At 46.1% G+C, this 20,111-nt stretch overlaps 1 protein-coding gene across 1 annotated transcript in view; it reads left to right on the top strand.

Moving 5' to 3' along the window:
* hydin (HYDIN axonemal central pair apparatus protein) overlaps window positions 1-20,111 on the top strand; it is a 101,127-nt gene that overhangs the window by 22,966 nt on the left and 58,050 nt on the right. The window contains exons 12-23 of the mRNA XM_076272559.1: window positions 210-277; window positions 557-792; window positions 2,476-2,576; window positions 6,050-6,185; window positions 6,329-6,476; window positions 6,584-6,600; window positions 6,841-6,993; window positions 11,542-11,780; window positions 11,974-12,238; window positions 13,748-13,891; window positions 16,139-16,282; window positions 17,997-18,321. Of these exons, the coding sequence (XP_076128674.1) occupies window positions 210-277; window positions 557-792; window positions 2,476-2,576; window positions 6,050-6,185; window positions 6,329-6,476; window positions 6,584-6,600; window positions 6,841-6,993; window positions 11,542-11,780; window positions 11,974-12,238; window positions 13,748-13,891; window positions 16,139-16,282; window positions 17,997-18,321 (1,976 nt within the window). The remainder of the gene's footprint in view (window positions 1-209; window positions 278-556; window positions 793-2,475; window positions 2,577-6,049; window positions 6,186-6,328; window positions 6,477-6,583; window positions 6,601-6,840; window positions 6,994-11,541; window positions 11,781-11,973; window positions 12,239-13,747; window positions 13,892-16,138; window positions 16,283-17,996; window positions 18,322-20,111) is intronic.

Genomic DNA, 20,111 nt, shown 5'->3' with positions numbered 1-20,111 from the left:
TGACTGATTTTGTTTTTTTCCCCTCCCTTTCCCCTCTCCCCTTTTCCAGTCCTTCTTCCTCTCTTTCATTCAGTTGCTCTCTCGCTCCCTCTCTGCTTTGCACACTCTCGATTTTCATTAATTGCTTCTCGGCGTCCGATGACCTTCACATGCTCAGCGGAGGCCTCAGACTTAACTCAAGGCTCTCTGTGGTGCTTTATGTCTTGCAGGGGCTGTGTAATGGGGCCCACGTTCCACTTCAGCATCCCGGAGCTCAACTTCGGGGAGGTGTCCTTCGGTAAATGAACTTGTAGCTTGGTGTTTCATTTGAAATCAATGCGGCTGTATGCCAGGCGACTAGTGCTCATGTTTCACTGTTCAATAATGACTTGTGCACAGCACCTTCTACAAATGGAGTACAGTTCTTGGTTCTGAGAGTAAATGTTTTTTTGTCAGGTTTTTGTCCCATCTTAGCTTTAATCATTGGTCTTTATACCCAAACACTGGGTTTTTACCTCCTGAACCTGGACCATCTACCCATGGCATAAACCCAGCTTCCTCCTGTTTTTACTCGCAGGGTTTCCACAGACGCTGACCTGCTGTTTGACCAACACCTCACTGGTGCCGATGACCTTTGACCTCCGGGTTCCAGGGGATGGCACCGGGCCGCCCAGCATCACCAGTGCCCTCCAGGTGTCACACCTAAACAGAACCGAGTGGCTCACAGGCGAGTCGTCGGGAGAGCACCCCACTGAGTTCTTCGTCGTCCCCAGCTCTGGAACAGTGCGTGCCCAAGGACAGATGGACCTCCAGGTAAAATCCCAACAGTGGCTGCAACATAGACATAATGGTTAAAAAAGCATATGGAAATTGTTTTCCTGGATGGAGATAGCATGGAACAATTCAGAAGTAAACCAAATACAATGCAAAGTAGGCTGGTATCTGGCCCTGTCAAGAACAATAAGGCTGGCTCATGCCCTTCATTGCTTTCTGTGGGGGATTGAGGGAGGTGTCATGCTGGCATAGAGAGCCACTGCTTGTATGCTGAGTCATTTGGAAAAGGCCATCTGATTGAAGGCTCTTTTAAATCTCAGGGCCTTTAATCAAGAGGAGACCTTTAATCCGTAATCAGCCTTAAGGCCAGGCTTTTTTCTCCTTTAAAGGTCTGCAGGCTTCCATTATATCAAGACACACCAAAAGAAGATGTCTCTCTCTCTCTCTCTCTCTCTCTCTCTCTCTCTTTCTCTCCCTCCTGTCTCTCTGTCTCTCTCGTTCCCCATCTCCGTTCCTATCTCATCCGGGGCTGTGATTATCCTGTCTTCCCTTTGCCAGCCTCTCCTGGCGCAGGTTACCTTGTGTACCTGTCATCTGGGGCGGCGTTCTCCCATCTCCGGTGGGGAGGGTTGGGCAGGCTGTGGGGGAGCTGTCACTTCCTCCCGGGGGCTAATCTGCTGGATCGATCTGTCCAGCTGTCTGGCGGCCTCTTTTGTGCGAGGTGTCTCCTGTCAGCGTGCCGCCCCGGCAGCTCTTCCCCACCGTGGTGACAGCCGAGCGGATTGGGCCGCTGACCGGCCCTAATGAGGGGCTCCACTCTGCTCTGCGCAGAGAGGACGGAATATGGATGAGACTGGGCAAGCGCTTCGCACATATGGATGGAGGATAATCGCTGAGAAAGACCACACACACACACACGCACGCACACACACACACACACACGCGCACACACGCACACACACACACACACACACGCACACACAAACAGCACAACACACACACACACACACACACACACACACACACACACTGTACACACAAGCGCATACGCTCATTAAGACAAACACAGAGTACAGACAAACAGAAACAGATTTGGATGGATTTTGGCTGCCTGTGCCAGGTTTTTAGCTACATCCTCATTTGATGTGCCAATCAGTTTGTTTGTGTGTGTGTGTGTGTGTGTGTGTGTGTGTGTGTGTGTGTGTGTGTGTGTGTGTGTGTGTGTGTGTGCATGTGTGTGTGAGATTGTGTGTCTGGTAGTGCATGCTTGTGTGTGTGTATGCAACTGTATGTGCTAGAGTGCTTGCACATGTTTGTGTGTGTGTGTGTGTGCTGTTTATGTGTGCATATGTATGTGTGAGAGCTTGTGTATGTGCTCAGCAGGCAGCTCCGCAGGACTAAAGCATCTGCCATCACTCTCCCCCATCACAGCAGTTGCTGCTGTGTGCAATAAACCATGTAACTTCATTTCCACTAACACTCTTCCTACTTCCTACACACCAGCCTGATGCGCCAGCTTAGGCAGAGCTGCCACACATAAAAAATAAAAAAAATACTTTTTGCTCCTGACTTAACAACTAGCACATACAGTTTATCTTTGAGTTGGCCTACCCTGAAATGTTTGTTGAAAGCTGTGTATTTCTCCAGTCATACTCACACAGAGGTTTCTTATCTCATTCAGTTTAGTGTCACACTTATCTTCTGCTTGCCTGTGCCCTGCAGGTCACCCTGTGCTCGAACACAGTCCGCAGCTACAGCCTGGCCCTGGTGGTGGATGTCCAGGGCGTTGGTGAGGATGTGCTGGCCCTCCCAATCCGTGCCAGGTCAGTCGGGATGGTTAACCGTGAGGAACAAATTAGAAACAGCTACTCATGGAAGCATTCTGTCCTCTCTGGATACATTAAAGTGTATATCTTCAGATTGCTACTTCAGTTAATGAAATGAATGTTGTTCTTTGTCTAACAACGTCATTAAGGACATTCTCCTTTGTGAGCACAAGGACAATACATGATATATAGCTAACAGCAGGCTATTTCCTCAGCTGTGTATTTACATTTACTAAGATGAATTGTAAACAACATTGGGCAGAAGATTTCAAAGCAGTCAAGCAAATGAACATCATGAGAACAGTACAGTAATGACCTTTTCAAATGGTGTTCAAGATTACAATGCAGCTAACACTACACGGGGTCCTCACGGTCAGTGGCAAACTAAAACATACAACAAAGTCATGCAAATAGCATTTGGTTGGTTTGGAAATGAATGTCAAAGCCAAACAAGTATGGAAAAATACAGTAGCTTTTCCCCCCAAATGTTTGAGATTTAAAATGCAGAATACAAGGATACTTTCATGGATATGAATATTGAAAGCTGTTGTGGTGTTGTTTGAGTAACACTAGGGTTTTTACATACATACAGTATCTCACAGAAGTGAGTACACCCCTCACATTTCTGCAAATATTTGATTATATCTTTTCATGGGACAACACTGAAGAATTGACACTTTGATACAATGTGAAGTAGTGAGTGTACAGCTTGTATAACAGTGTACATTTGCTGTCCCCTCAAAATAACTCAACACACAGCCATTAATGTCTAAACCGCTGGCAGCAAAAGTAAGTAGACACCTAAGTGAAAATGTCCAAATTGTGCCCAAAGTGTTAATATTTTGTGTGGCCATAATTATTTTCCAGCAATGCCTTAACCCTCTTGGGCATGCAGTTCACCAGAGCTTCACAGGTTGCCACTGGAATTCTCTTCCACTCCTCCATGACGACATCATAGAGCTGGTAGATGTTAGAGACCTCGCGCTCTTCCACATTCCGTTTGAGGATGCCCCACAGATGCTCAATAAGGTTCAGGTCTGGAGACATGCTTGGCCAGTCCATCACCTTTACCCTCAACTTCTTTAGCAAGGCAGTGGTCGTCTTGGAGGTGTGTTTGGGGTCGTTATCATGTTGGAATACTGCCCTGCGGCCCAGTTTCTGAAGGGAGGGGATCATGCAGTATGTCACTGTATTTGATAGTTGGCATTCATGGTTCCCTCAATGAACTGTAGCTCCCCAGTGCCGGCAGCACTCATGCAGCCCCAGACCATGACACTCCCACCACCATGCTTGACTGTAGGCAAGACACACTTGTCTTTGTACTCCTCACCTGGTTGCTGCCACACGTGCTTCATATCATCTGAACCAAATAAGTTTATCTTGGTCTCATCAGACCACAGGACATGGTTCCAGTAATCCATGTTCTTAGTTTGCTTGTCTTCAGCAAACTGTTTGCTAGCTTTCTTGCGCATCATCTTTAGAAGAGACTTCCTTCTGGGACGACAGCCATGCAGACCAATTTGATGCAGTGTGTGGTGTATGGTCTGCAATGCTGGCAGCACTCATACGTCTATTTTCCAAAGACAACCTGGATATGACGCTGAGCATGCGCACTCAACTTCTTTGGTCCACCATGGTGAGGCCTGTTCTGAGTGGAACCTGTCCTGTTCAAACTGCTGTATGGTCTTGGCCATCGTGCTGCAGCTCAGTTTCAGGGTATTGGCAATATACTTATAGCCTAGGCCATCTTATGTAGAACTCAGACCCCGTTTACACAAGCATGTGTATTTTTATAAACGAAGACATTTCCCTACGTTTGAGCCTTTCATTTAGACGCAAACGGAAAATTCGCCCCGTAAAACGGTTATCCAAAAAAACTCCGGCCAGTGATTTTTTTGGAAAACTTTGTTTATGCCTTTGGTTGTAAACTGTGGTAAACAGAGTTTTGGGCAGCCAACGTCACAGTATGCGACAGAAGTACACCAAATGTGCGACCAATGTTTACATTTACATGTTCTCACGTGCGACTTTTCAGGGTTCTGATTGGTTAATGTGAGCTTGAGCTTATCGTTAGACTGCCACTGTGGTTTGTACGTGTAAACACATTTTTAAAAAAAAACGGTCTCGTGTAAATGCAGTTTTATTTGCTCTGTAGATGGCCAGATATTCGTTTAGAAAAATACCCTGCTTCTTGTAAACGTAGTCTCAGAGAGTTGCCATGAGGTGCCATAATGAACTTCCAGTGACCAGTATGAGTGATAACACCAAATTTAACACACCTGCTCCCCATTCACACCTGAGACCTTGTAACACTAACGAGTCACATGACACTGGGGAGGGAAATGGCTAATTGGGCCCAAGTTGGACATTTTCACCAAAGATGGTTGATTACGAAGATACTTCATGATAGGCCATTTCCTGTCCCTGGAAATTTATGCAAATAGGGTAGCAGTACACGCCCCCGCACATTTATGCAGTGATCGGGCTCTCTTTTTAACATTGAGGTCTATGGCAGAATCCAAGAATTTCCCAGAATTTGTCAAAGCCTTATTTTTCTGAGCAATGGATGCACATTTCGGACACGGTATCATGATCTCCAAACCCTCCTCCCTATTTCAGTAGAATGTCGTGATAGTATGACCCTCCAGTCGAGAGAAAATTTATGAAGGTGTACACCAAGTTTATTTTGTACTCCGGCTTGTCTGGCGTGGAACCGAGGTGTTCAAACGTAAGTCATACGTCAGTGACACGCCCCTGTGCAGGCGGGAACTGAACCAGAGCCCGTCTCTGACTGAACTCCACTTTGCCCTCATAGACATGAACTAGGACGACCCATCTTGCTACGCATTCATTATCTTTGTTTTCTCTTACGGCTCCTACACACAGCTGCGTGCGTTGCGTTGCTGGAGACGCATCCCATTCACTTTACATGGGCTCACGTCATCCGTTGCCGAACTGAATTGTGGGTCCGTTGCGTCGCGTTTCTCCTGTCGCTCGCGTTGAGAAGTTCAGCTGTTGCTGCACCGACAGACGGCACCGGCCAATCAAGCCAATCTGAGGACGACACCAACCAATCAAATTACGGTTATACTTCAAGTCATTTGCATAGCTACCGTGGGGAACACCCACTGGCATGCGTTGACGGAACGCAAATGTGTGTAGGAGCTGTTAGGGGTCTACTCACTTTTGTTGCCAGTGGTTTAGATACTAATGGCTGTGTGTTGAATTATTTTGAGGGTACCGTAAATGTACACTGTTATACAAGCTGTACACTGACTACTTTACATTGTAACAAAGTGTAATTTCTTCAGTGTTGTTCCATGAAAATATATAATAAAATATTTACAAAAATTTGAAGGGTGTACTCACTTTTGTGAGATACTGTACATACATACGTATTTTACGTTTTTCTGATAGGGAGCCGGTCTTAGCTAGTTGTGCTTTACTAAATGAGTCGATCTGTGGTCCAGGTGCTCTATCCCTGAGGTGACTTTGGAGTCCCCTTCACTGAGGCTGGAGAGGTGCTTCTTGGATTACGCCTATGAGCATCCAGTGAAGCTGATCAACAACAGTGACCTGCCGGCATGCTATGGCCTCCTGTCTCAGGTCAGTGTCAATCTCTCATGTGGTCTCTTGCATGAACTGCTTCAAGTTTCTCCCTCTATGCAGTCAGTAGGTTTCAGTGTGTGCAGGGATCTAGTTGCTTTTTAAAAATGCTTCTCTTACTGGATGTCTCTGTTTGTGCTCAGGAGTACGAGGAACATCCCTCTGTGTTGTACTCCAGCCCTCACCCACGGGGGGTCATCCCGCCACATGGCTCTGCAGAGATCCCACTGGTGGTGCAGGCCAAGGCCCTGGGCCCTTTGGACATCACCGCTCATATCGCTGTGCTAGGCAGTCAGAGCTCACTGGTGAGCTCGGAGTGGTGCACTTTCCTTTGTGTGTGTGTGTGTGTGTTAGTGTGTGTGTGTGTTTGTGTTCCTGTAGACGCTATATGGTGAAAGGAGAGAAAGAGCCATTAGTATAAAATCAAAAATAACCTAAAAATTGCACACAAAATGTTTACTGCGACTTAAGTTCCCACTTTGCTTTATGAAATGCAAATGTCTGCGTTTCATTCTCTTGTTTTTGCTCTCTCTCCTCTATCCTCTTCTAAATGATTAATTTTAATTGCTGTGTGTGTACAGTGGCTGTCTGTCATTCTGAAACCGTATTGACTCTGCTTTCTGCCCTATGTGACCCTCCCATCCTTCTCCCACAGGCCCTGCTGCTGTCCTGCCTCGCCGAGGGCCCGGTCATCCATGTCGCTTCTGCAGAGGTGGACTTTGGCAGCATCCCGGTGCTGACGGACGTCCCCAGGCCACTGCAGCTGTCGAACCGCTCCCCCATCCCGGCTCGCTTCCTCGCACAGATGGTAGGTCCTGTCCTGACACCGGAGGGGGGCGAACCTGACGATGCATCTTTAGCACCACGTCGCCTTTTTTTTGTGACTCTCGGAAGCCAACAACCATCCGCCCTACGCTAATTCTTTTGTCTGTTCACTTCCGATCGTATTGAAACTACCTCTGTTTCATATAAATCATTTCCAAATGAATAAAGTGCACAATGGCTCAGGGGATTGGCTGAGTGGTTAGTTGGCTTTGTAAATAATAGGCTGCCTCGTTGGATTAAATGGCTCTCAGCAGCATGGCTGGCGTCAGTGGCCCGGCCTTCCTGCTTCCCTCTCACTTTACATGGCATACGCACAGTGCATCCTTGCACAGATACTTGTGGGAGGCTTGCCACATTTCTCCAAGGCTGCCCCCTGATATTGCCATCTCGTTCCATCAGGGGCCGCCTTTGGCGGATATGCGCGCCGTCGGAATGGATCCTCGGAAATCAGAAACTGGAAATGACATGTCTTAAGAGCAGCGTGGCGAAACGCGATACCCTTAGAGCAGATGTCATTACACTCCCCACGCAGATCACTGTCAGGCCGCCCAACATCGGGTGCTTGTTGAACACGATTCTTAAACATCGACATGACTGCACCATCACAGCTTTATTCTGGCTGGTGGTGAGGATTTATGTGTGTCGTCCCAAAGGCTGGTCCTTATTTAGCAATGTATTCAGCCCACTAGGTACATCACAGTAATGCATACCTGCAGTTCACAGAACTAGGGAAGGAAGTATCATTTCAGATTTATTCTTGCATGGTAGTGTATTTGTGTATGATGTATGACTATGCTGTATCACTAAACCATTGTTTTAAATGGTTAACAGTTTTTACAAGGAAAAAAAAGTTTCACAAAAAGCCAATATAGCCAGGGTTATGTGTAAGCTTATTGAAATTATGCTGTTAGATGTTAACAGAGAAATGTTCATTTAAAAATATTTGGACAAAGCCAGCAGATAACACACAAACAGAGTGACATCACAGAAGGTTGTCGCTGTCATGGGGATACTGAGGAACAGACAGTGACGGGAGCATCTGGAGTTTCTATTGAATAAGCTCCTGAAATTTCCACAACAGCCCTGAAGAACAAAGCCGAGCTCAATGTTTGATGTTCCTTTTTCTCTCTTCAAAAATTACTCCCTCTCTGGTGCGTGGTAAGACCTTAAGACAGGAGAATTACAGAACTGCACTGGGTTACAGCAGTGAAAACTCCGAACTCTGTCAGAAGAATTGAGAGAACTGTGCAGTAATATATGCATGCCACAAAAAGTTCTATTTTTCTTCTCTGTCCCATTTTTCTCTGCTCATTCATAGCTTTGGTGTAACTAGACAGCCCTTTGGAAAGCAATCAAGAGCTAGACAGTGCAGTATTCAAAGGAGTAGCCCCCCCCCCCCCCCCAAAAAAAAATAAAAAACATGGACCACAACAATATTGTGCTTTGAAAGGTTATAATTGCTTTGTTAAATTGTACGAAATAACTGCAGTAGAGTAATTTGACAGATAATTGCCTTCTCTGCCCTTGTCTCCTCCATCACCTCTCAGTAGTGAGTGACTGAGTGCCACAACTCAGGAACAAAGGGAATACAAGAAGAGCAGAGATAAGTGTATCTGTAGGACATAACTTCACCTCTCTGCCCCTGTCATCTCGCTCGGGTAGCATTCAGATGCACGCGCGCTGATAACTGTCACCGCCACGCCGCCACAGTCAGAGCTGTCCCGATCGCCTGATGAGATTCATCTTCAAACTGCCGAGCCCAGGAAATTCTCTGACCCTGTCCTCTCCTCTAAAGCCTCAAGACTGACGCATTGATAAGGCGAGAGTTTTTACGAAGCATTTTTAGGCATCAATCGATCGCGATTCTTCTGGAATTACATTACATGCGGCTCGATAGTGTGGCGGTAAGCCAGCAGGCCCTGAATGCTGGCTCGAGGTGCTAAAAGAATACGGAAAATTTAAAAAACAAACGCAGCCTTGTGTTTGCATTTTGTTCATCAGTTTTGTGTTGCAAAGAACAGAGCATGCCAGGGTATTACGATCCTTTGGGGCTGGAGGCACGGCTCCAGAGATTTGGTTCCATTTTCATCCCCCTCGTACCGGTTGTAGTTCAAAGCAATCAATGGCATTAAGTCTCTTTAATGCAGGTCTGATCTGATTATTGAAATTTCAGCCCTGCTCATTTCTTTGCTCAGATTCTTGGGAGACCACCCCAGTCCACCTCCCTATCGACCAGCTCGACTTTCACTCCCCTCCCTCCTTAAGATAAAGGCTGAGAAAGTGATCTATGACTCCCAGGTGACTCAGAGGACCCAGTGGTCTCGGATTAGTCCCTCTCTATTTTCGCTCGTTCACTGGGGGCCGTGGCTTGCCGCGAGTCGCGTGTGCATCCAAGAGATTTTTCGACAAGGGCAGCGTTTGTCTTTGTGGTGGACTCCCCTCTCTCTTTCTCTCTCTCTCTCTCTCTCTCTCTCTCTGTCTCCCCACCCTGGGTGTAATTGGCCGATAGCAGACTGTAAGCTGTAAATGAGAACCAAATAGAGGGTGTGCAGAGGGTGTTCCTTCCTACAGAACGTTCATTACCCTGCCCGAGTCCTGCTGCTCATTTAACTCCGACCCACGGGGGCTGATTTTTTTTGTGGATGCCCTCGATTTGCCCGGCACGTTGGAGTCTAAACACGCCTCAGATGAAGAGGGCGGTTTTAAAGGGCACTTTGTCTTCTGAAGCTGATACTGTTAAATATTCAGCAAGTTGCTGCTTTGCGACAAGAGGACAGGTGTCCCTCAGCTTTATATCTCCTGCTCGGTTATTCTAGTCATTTTGTCGCAATCTCGCCTCAGATTCCCACTATTTTTAAACCCCATCTGCTGTTCCTATGATGCTCTATCAGTAGTCATGGGCTATCTCTACCCTACAGCAGAAGGTACGTCCTCCTCCGTTTCAATCTGTGCCTTTTAGCCCACCTCATGCTTAAAACTTAACAGATGTTAACATAAAATACATTTTTTAAATTTTAATTAGATTCTCTGTACAGGCTGGCAATGAGCTTTTTAGGCTTGAGGTGTTTACATTGTTTAGGACATAATGAACTGGGTACCTTGTGGCCATGATCCATCCCACACCTCACGCTGCACTGTTCTGCAGTGGCACTAGACGCAGAGAGCCACGCGCTCGCAAGTCACACTCTGCCTTTATGATGAATGGTGCTCGGTGCTCTGAAGACGCCCCTGATAACTGCAGTAGCTGTGTCCCATAGATAAATACAACACTATCAATCAAGACACCCTGCAGTCATGGTCTGTTTTTCCTAGTCTGAATAACATGCCCTGTTGGAACTTGGAATTAAAAGGTAATGTGTGAACCATTAGTCGGCTTGCTGCCGTTATGGAAATTGATTCTTATCCCTGTTTCCCATTCTCTCTCTCTCTCTCTCTCTCTCTCTCTCTCACTCTTTCTGCACACATTGAAAGAAGGCACTATGACAGGCTGTAATGCTAATTAGGTACTCCCATGTTTGCCCATGTGTAGCAGATGGAAGAAAGCCGGGGATTTGGTCGTACTGGAATTACCTTTATTAGGCAACTTACCAAATCATTTCTCTGCGAGATTTATGAGTTATTGTTGAATTCTCACCATGAAAAAAATGCATTCCGTTAGAGGGTTGTGTTTAGAAATGTTGGTCAAATGCTTGCAAACACACAAGCACACACACACACACACACACACACACACACACACACACACACTCCTCTCCTCTCCTCTCCTCTCCTCCCTTCAGGTTCCTCTGTATCCTCCTTCATCTGATAACCTGACTCTCCCTCAACTCTCTTATTGCCTCCATTAGCAGGTTTGCACTCACACTAAAATTGATAAGGTGATTAGTGGAGCTCTCACATAGTGGAGCACTGTGCCCGGCCTCCTCTCCAAGTAGCCTCCCCAGAGGCACGCTTAGATAACGGGGATGTCTTAGGAGCCAGAAGTGCAGACATGGGTGTCACTACACATCTGCTTGTTAAGGCTTCTTCTTCTTAAGACTGAGGTAGAGGAGATTTTGTTGTTTTGTTAACAAGATTTGGATGGGCAGCCCCTCTTGTGAGCCAGAGAGAGAGACAGATGGGATGTGGAATCAAGAAATGACCTCAGGCTGGACTCAGATGTAGGTCTTTGTGGGACCTGTATGTGGCGTGGGATGCTGCTTCTTGCACCATAGCTCCTCCCCCCAGTTTGTTTTTATTGTGAGGAATTCATTTTATTTCAGGAGCGTGTAGCACATTTTTGCCCAGAAGGCTAGGGTTTTCTGCTTGGGAAAAAAAAGAAGTTTATTACATTTGCTACCCAAAGATGGTATCCCAGTTTCCTTAAGTTTTGTTGACAAAATGATGGGCATAACTGTAAAAAAAACCATGGTATAGCTGCTGAACCACAAATCAAAGAGGTTAAGAGGCTATACTAATCTGTGTTTTGGACAGTCAGGCATGTGACCCTGGTGGTACTTCCTAATAGAGATATCTTCCACCGTGTCTTTGGCAGGCGCGGAGGAAATCCGTGTGGCGTGTGGAGCCCAGTGAGGGAGTTGTTCCCCCGCTGGGAGAGCTGGAGGTCCGGCTGGTAGTTCACCTGGACGACTCTGTACCCTTCCAGGACAAGCTGCTTCTGTCCGTGCAGGACTCACACACCCAGATCATCGCTGTCTCTGCCAGAGGCAAGGGTTCCACCATCGTCACAGACCGGCCCTTTGCACCCAGTCTAGACCTGGGAGACCACTTTAGGTTGGTGTACTGTAAATACCCATGATGCTCCCCAGCAGCATATATTCTGAAGACATCCTAGCAAGCAGTAATACTGTATTTTTTTACTTCTCATGAAGTAATCCTAAAATTATACACCATTGTAGGCTCTACAAAGCCTATTGAGACATAAAAATAAATAGCAAAAACTCTGTCTGTCTTATTTCTCTTTCAGCTCAGGCCCATGCCAGTACCACTTCCGGTTGACCAACCGTGGCCGCCGCTACCATCAGCTGTTCTGGACGACCGAGGGCCAGATCCCATTCCGGCGTAGGATCCCCATGCCCAAATGCTCGCCCAGGGACATGAAAGCCCGTAACACCCTGGTGCCAGAAGCTGCTGAGCTCCACCGAGTCTTCAGCCTGCGACCCATGCGCGTGGAGCTTGCCCCTGGCCAGTCGGCCGATATAGTGCTGGAGGGATCCTCTGCTATACCCAAGGTACGGTTGCACATGGCCACTGTTCCATCCATAATTTTTATAGCACAAAGGGCTGCCTGAGCAGTGTGTAGTGAAATAATTCTATATACCACAATGTGAAACAGCCTTGACAACAAACCTTGAAAAGGCTGAACTGCAAACTGCTAATGCAGTTTGAAAATAACAAACACAAACAACATTAACAAAAAATAGCAAATACCACAAGAAACAACACATAAATGACACCCTAAAGCAAAAGAACATCAATGAGTCTGGGTAGTGTAGGAAATAATACATATTAGCCTGTGGAACAAAGCAACATGCTTTTTCTAAAACTCTGTGTTTTTAATGAGCCTTGGTTTAATGGTTGGTCATGCACTGTCAGTGTGTGAGTCACTGCCTCCATAAAATGGTGGTATGGGTAGCATTTTGTTTCCTTTGAGGTAACCATCCCAAGTAAGTTTGTAGTGAATCATAAATATTTGCTGTGATAACAGCACATTACATGTTTCACAGTACTGCTCATGAAATATTTATGAAATACCACGTATTATGCATTAATATATTATGTGTTTCACTACGTATATCTTTATTGTCTGAATAGGGCATTCCAATGAACCCCCAAAAGCTTTTATTTTTAAATACCAAAGCACAACAGATTACACGCAATGCTGCTCAGCCCAGCATATGGCTTTGGCGGCACTCAATATGGATCAAAGACAATCCGTGATGTTACCAGGACAGATACGGTCGTGTGAAATACACACCGCGTGCCATTTATAGCTATCTTGTCGCATCAGAGCACCAGGCAGCCCAAGGTTGAGCGCCGCAGAGATAAAGGGTGGTCAAAGCCACCCTTAATCTCTCCCCAGTTGCGTCGGACCGTGCCGCGTATCGACTTCCTCTCCTGGGCATTAGTGAGATGCATGTCTCCCTGAGTCCTTATTGATTTAATGGGAAGCTCGAGGAGGGAGAAGGTGAGCAGCGGTGATAAGCACCTCGCCACAGAAAAGCCTGGACTGGGTTGCGTCCACGCCAACTCTCAGAAGGAGTGCAGTGGTGGTTGCTGGCAGGTTGGATGTCTGTCAGTGAGGCACACAGAGACATGGCAGAGCTTCACTGGCATAGCATTGGCACAGCGCTGGCACAATATAGACACAGCAGGCCAGGGCCTTAGTTCTGTGTGCCAGTTGGAACTGTGCCTGTGTTTGCCTGGGTGACTAGATTAAACGTGAAAGATTGAAGATGCAGATATTTGTGTGTGCATGTGTGTGTGTGCATGCTTTTGTGTTGTTATTTCGGTGTGCATTTTCAGCATATATTCATCAGTTTTTATTTACGCATGTGTCTGTGTCTGTACGCGTTTGTGTGTACCGGTATGTGTCTGTACGTTTGTGTGTCTGTGTGCATGTGTCTATGTGTGTTTGTGTACGTATGTGTGCATGTGTCTGTGTGTTTGTGGGTCTGTGTGCATGTGTCTATGTGTGTTTGTGTACGTACTGTATGTGTTCATGCTGTTCTGTTTCTCAGGTGGTTCAGGAGACACTGGTGTGCTACGGTATTGTTGGCCACCAGAGTGGGAAGGAGCGTGTCATGACAGTGGACGTCAGCTGCCGTTTCATCGCCCCTGTCCTGTCCATCTCATCCCAGGAGCTTCACTTCTACGTGCAGAAGGTACAACAGCCCCCCCCCCCCACACACAGTTCAATACCTCCCACCATACAACACAGCTCACACACAGCTTGCATAACCACGCAAGCACATTAACCCCATTCGCTCATTATCGTTTCAAATTGTAATCTGGGTTCAGGTTCGCTGTGAAGTCAGCCATAGTGAGCGTTGCGTTGCGTAAGGCTTCAGAGCTTCACATGTCATGTCTGTCATCAGTGCAGCGTGAGCTCATTGAGCCACTCGCGGGATTCATTAAATGTTCTACTCCAGCTCGCTGTGGCGCGAAGCGTTCCTTGCGTGCGCTAGCGTGACTCAGTCTGTGTGTGTGTGTGTTTGTTGTTTTGCAGGGATTATTCATCCCCCCTCTCCTCTCGCAATAAAAAAACAAAAACAATAAACAAATTAGCCATTCGTGCACCAGTTTGTTGTTTCGTTTATTCTGCCGAGCAAATAATGCCTGTGACAAAGCATCAAAGTGTGCTGTAGTCTTCTTCAAGGGGAAAAGTTGAGAAAGAGAAAGTGCTGAAAGAAAAGTGCTTTTCTGAATGAAAGTGTTTCCATTCAGAGGTGTCTGCTTTACAACCAATCTTCCATTCATTTGTTGAATTAACATTCAGTGATGATAACTGTATGACTATAGTTGATGGCCATACAGTATACTACAGTATATATTGACATGGGGTCTGATTAAGATGTTGCCCAGATGTGACTGATTTACAAATGAGGCATCATTCTGACTGACCGATATTGACCGACTAGTCACAACATGAATCGGCAACCAGGCATGTTTTCAGCACATCCTCCTGCAATACACACATCAACATAACACCATGTTCAAGTCGGATATGCAATTTTCCAGTGGTGCACGTCACGTCACATTTGATGCTGATTTGCGTGCTAAATTGAAGACCTCAGTCATATGGTCAGTGTCGTAAGAACTAATGAGATGAAATGCGGCAGAGATGTGCTTGTTGTGAACTGTGGCTGATATCACTTGATGGAGTAATACCCTATAGGAAAGTGTTTGGTCAGCCTTAGTTTCATTGCCATTCTTGTATTGCTTTGATGTTCTAGGAGGCTCTGACTATGGGTGTACTGTATTCATAAAAACGACAAATTGTATATTTTACATCTTTGGTTACATGTTCAGATATAAGAGCTGCCATGCAGAGAGGGGCCATAGGACAATATTCTGGTCCATGAAATGCGGCTACCCAGAAAAATATGAGCTTTTTAAATGTTTGGATTTCGCTCTGACTTCCATAATAGTTCAGTATCCAAACTAGATGTACGGTCAAATGAAAACAGATGTGTATTTTAAGCTTGTGGATTGCCACGGGGCGAAGGCAGGATGCCCTCTGGATTCCAGGCCCATCCATTGTCCCCCCCGGGTATGAGCAGCCCTGAAGAATGGCTTTATCTGGCTCCGGCCGGAAGCTCCGCCATCAGAGCTGATTCTCTGTCCCCTCTATTTCACTTTTATTATCGCTGCGCCCATAGCTGCAGCTCATCAGATTTGTGTCCTCTCCCCTCGCAGCGCTGAAGCTGCGCATATTTTCACCCATTCCTTCATATCTCACACCACGCCGTCATTCAGCAGGCTCCTTGCAAGCTGGCTTTCTGTTTTTTTTTTTTTTTTTTTTTTGTCCTTTTATTCGGTACTGAAAATGCTAATTTATTTCGGTGGCGTTCCTTTATCTGATGCTGTCCCCATTCATCTGTATGGTGACAGCCCAGCAAGTCGATTTACAGTGTGGCTCGTGGAACTGGGAAGAATAAAGCAATTAGAGGGAGAGAGAAAGAGGGGGAGGAGCGGCGAGAGAGAGAGAGAGAGAGAGAGAGAGAGAGAGAGAGAGAGAGAGAGAGAGAGGGTAAATGAGAGGAAAGGAGAGCTAGAAGAAGGACTATGGGAGGCAGACGAAGGCAGGGTGAAAAAGTGCTTGAAGTGGAGTTTGTTTAAATTGACAGGCTCTCTAGAAAAACGAGAGTGACTCGGGTCACATTATTAGCATAATTATCCATCGACAGTTGAGCTCAGAGCCTTTTCCATTGTTGTTTACAGAAATGCCAAATACAATCCTGCTAAGGGAAAGAATGTGGGAAAATATACCTCTATGGCAAGAGAGTTTCAGGTTAAGATTCCATAAGAACATAAAATGATACTTGATTTTTGTTGTTCCTCTACAAATCTCCATATCTCATTGTTTGTCTTGTTTATGATGGTTCTGGTTGTCTTACCCTTGTCCACAGACTCCTGGTGTTTCTCTGGTCCCCCTTTACCAGAAGCTGGTTCTGACGAGTGTGTCCAGTCTGGCCCTGTCCTTTGAGCTGAGCGTCAACGAGCCCTTCAGCTTGTGTGAAAACTCCGGCGATAATGCATTTATCATGTCGAAGGTACAGTAGTGTAATTTCACCGCTCTCAAGATGTGACACTGTTCCAGCCCAGCAGTCCAGGTGATGAAGGAGCCAAGGCAAAGGTGTTCAAAAGACTATCACTTGTCCTCAGGGAGAATCGCTTAAGCTGACAGGTTGAACCTGGCTTTGCCCACTGTCAGGATTTGGGAGAGTTGCTGTAGTCCTGTTACAAAACCCCTGATATACTTTATCAGTGTGTCTGTTCATAGGCTCCTATGGGATTGCACTTTGAGTTTTTCAGTGAGAGGTAGTCAAAAATGTTGAGTCATTTTTGAAAAATATGTCTTTGTCTTTGTTGTGTTCTGGGACGGTAGGGGTCTGGGAGTGGATGCAGGGGGTTTAGTGGTGCTGTCAGTACTCTACCGTAGTCATCCCAATTCAGGATGCACAGATGGCCATCACGTTTTTATCATGAAATGTTTCAGGAAATGACAAAACCTTACCAAGGGAATATCCAGCAAATGCAAGTTATGTAATTACTTTGCCTGCTGTTTCTGTTTGCCTTGTCAAGAAAGTCCATGTGCTGAATTATTTGTTTGGCAACTTTTGATGACGAAAACCATAGCACACTATACCAACACTTAACCATTGACCAATGAAAATATGATATAATATATATGATATAATATGACTAAGGTATCTTAAATAATCAAGACCAGCAAGTGCTGTCAGGCCCACCATTCAAGATCCAGTTAGATAAAATTGTATTCAAATTTCCAATGAAGAAACAATTAAAGTAAAAGCTATTATATGTTATGTCAAGTACAATCATTTCAAATTGTAGAAGAGAGAAAGAGAAGAGAGAAACTTATTTTGTTTCTGGGTGTTATATTTGGTTTGGGTTTTACAATTTCTTGCTCAACTTGGCAGTTGCAATTTCCATAAAGCCAATATCCATCTGTTCTCCATTGAGTTCTACCACAGAGTCATCCGAGGAGGACCCACAAGGGATGCATGTTCTCATATCAAATCAAGGGGCAGCCGTGGCCTGCTGGTTAGCGCTTCGGACTTGTAACTGGAGAGTTGCCGGTTTGAACCCCGACCAGTAAACTTCCCACTATATGACTTTAGCCTACATAGCCTAGCCTATTTGTTACCGTTCATTGTGACATTTGCTGAGAAACATAGTTCGCAACAACACACGTTGAACTTGAATCAAACATTCTTTAGAACACAGCTGATCAACTGTCTGCTTTCACTTTTGAATGAAGTTCCAGTCCTTGCGTAGTGATAGGAAAGACATATCAGAAGCACAAACTCCGTTGCCATTGACAGCGGTAATTATATGTTTGCAGCGGTAATTACACGAAAATATTTTACTGTAGAACTTTGGGAAAGCCCATTCAAGTGAAAAGCCTTGTGAAGAGCTGTGTAATAAATATAGTTACTTATACTTATACTAAGAGTACCCAACACAATGTGTTTTACTGTGCCTCCTGTACTCATCCATTTTTGACTCTAATTAAACAGAGAGTTTCTTTTGCAGCAGTAGGGACACAAACCTCAGTCGGCTTCCCAACTTATACTGCCAATTACCTCTGTGTGAGCACCCAATTCTGGGTCTCTGTGGTGTATCCTGTCTGTCTGTTGTGGTACTCCTGTGGAGAGATAGAAAGTAGAGTGTTTTTGGGACTTTCCTGAAATCATGCCTTGCCAGTAGGCAGTCTCATATTTATTTCTGCTTGCTTTGCAGAGTCTAGTCTTGGGGGTGGGGGCACGGACAGAGCTGTGGGTGCGCTTCGACCCGCTGTACCGGCGCGACCAGGTGACCCGTGTGGCCGAGGACGTCCTGGAGATCCGCTACCATGGCCACCCGCAGCGGGACTTGGTGGCGCTCAAGGGCGAGGTCCACTTCCCCAACCTGCAGTTCTCCAGCACCACACTGGACTTTGGCTGCGTGCTCAACCACACCGAGAGCCAGCAGCACATCACCATGACCAACAGCAGCCCGCTGGCCGTCTCCTACCGCTGGGCCTTCCTGCTGGACCACAAGCGCCACTGCATCAGGTCAAGCAGGCGTTTACATATAGAGTCTTTGTTGTAGTGTTATTTTAGAGGGAAAGTCTAATACTGAATAGAGTAACCCATGTATTATGCAGCACTTTTGTATGCAGCTGAGGACTAAATACTAAATACATAGAAATTAAATGTATTTACAGATTACAGTTTATATTCCAAAATATGTTCATGTAGATTAACGTGGTACAAGAACATATGTTAGAAGTACATCTATCCAAATATGTCATGCCATATCTGCACAGGAAGTTATGTCTGTAGAACTGGATTATGTAAGAGAACACTCAAAGTACAAAAGAGGTATTCTGAGGACTAGTCAGCCACACTGGAATACCCACTTCCTCTGTGGGCTAGCTGATGAATGAATGATTTCCCCATGCCTGATGGGGCTCTGGTAACACCAACTGCTCATTTTATTTACTGTGTGAGCCACACTTAGCTGTTTCTATGGCATTGTTTGCTTGCCTGAGAGCTTCTTTATGAATGAGCTGTACGTGAGAGATAGCCCAGTGAAATCTCCTTTTCATTGGTCAATCTCCGTCCTGTGACACAGAAATAGGAAAGACCCCTGTGTGGGCTGTGTTAATGAGAGCTCCTGATGACCCTTATGCAGCCTGACACTGTTTGCTTTGTGTTGCCTTCTCTTTTGAAGCCTGGCCCTGGTTAGTGGCTGTGTGCCATGCGCGCCGAGTATGGCAAGAATAAGCCTGCCTGGTTACAGCATATTTTTTCATCGCAGGAGTGATACATATTTAATCCAGGAAGCCACGGGAGAGGGACAGACGGCGTGGAGGCATCTGCCAACGCGGAGTCCAATTAAGGCTGCATTTAGGCAAACCGCTTCCTCTCCACCTCCCCACCTCACACACACACACACCATCCTCTGAGATGCTTGCGCTGCAGACGGCACGCCATCCGCTGCTGCTGTTTTATCTCCAGCAGACTGAGCCACGGCCCATTCATACCATATGCTTTCTCATCTGCACAAAAAAAACAGCCACAGTCATCCTCACGCTCATGCATGCACGGCACGCCGGACCGCCGCAAAGTATGGCGGCCACAACAGAGCATGTTACAATAGCGCATCCAGATATGATACGCCCTAGGATAAGGCACCCCTCCCCCACCTCTTTTGGTTGGTGTGTTTTCTGTTTATTTAATTTTATTTATTTATTTCCCCTACTTCTTGGTCTTTTCTGTTTAACTACACACACATAGTACAGTGTCAGTCCACTGCAAGGCAGTTTTACTCTAATGATCCCTGACAGAGGCTTGCTGTGGGCTGCAATCGAACCACTGGCCCATCTCGCTGTAATGAGCGAGAGAGCGAGAGAGAGAGAGAGAGAGCGAGAGAGAGAGAGAGAGAGAGAGAGCTCAGGAGAACGCTGGAGGTGAGTAATTTGAGCATGAGTGAGTAGCTGCGCAGTAGTGGTGTGTTACTACACGCCGCCATGCCATCCCTGCCCAGCTGCAGGCACTCATGGAGTGCCAAGTCAACAACCAAAACGGCTCGCAGTGTTAATGAGACTGCTCAGCGTAGCTGGAATTGTCTTTGCTGTGTGATAATTAGCCATTAAGTCTGTGTAATCTTGTTCGGACAGGACAATTTATTATCTCTCTCTGTAGCATTTTATCTCTGCAGCTCCGTGAGTGGTGGTTTTGTGAATAACTGAATGAATTACAGTCAGTTGCCATTGAGAAGGGAAACTGCAGGAGAATGTGTGAAAATTTGGGGCAAACGCTGTCCCAGGCGGCAATTAGTCTCTGATCCAGATCTGGCCCGCATCTGTCC

This window comes from Alosa pseudoharengus, unplaced genomic scaffold (assembly GCF_046254945.1).
Source record: "Alosa pseudoharengus isolate Yale_2024_CS ecotype anadromous, Long Island Sound unplaced genomic scaffold, YU_APseudo_1.1 YU_APseudo_1.1_scf_10, whole genome shotgun sequence".
Taxonomy (NCBI): Eukaryota; Metazoa; Chordata; class Actinopteri; order Clupeiformes; family Clupeidae; genus Alosa; species Alosa pseudoharengus.
The sequence above is the reverse complement of the archived record's forward strand: the minus strand, read 5'-3'. Positions and strand labels throughout refer to the sequence as shown.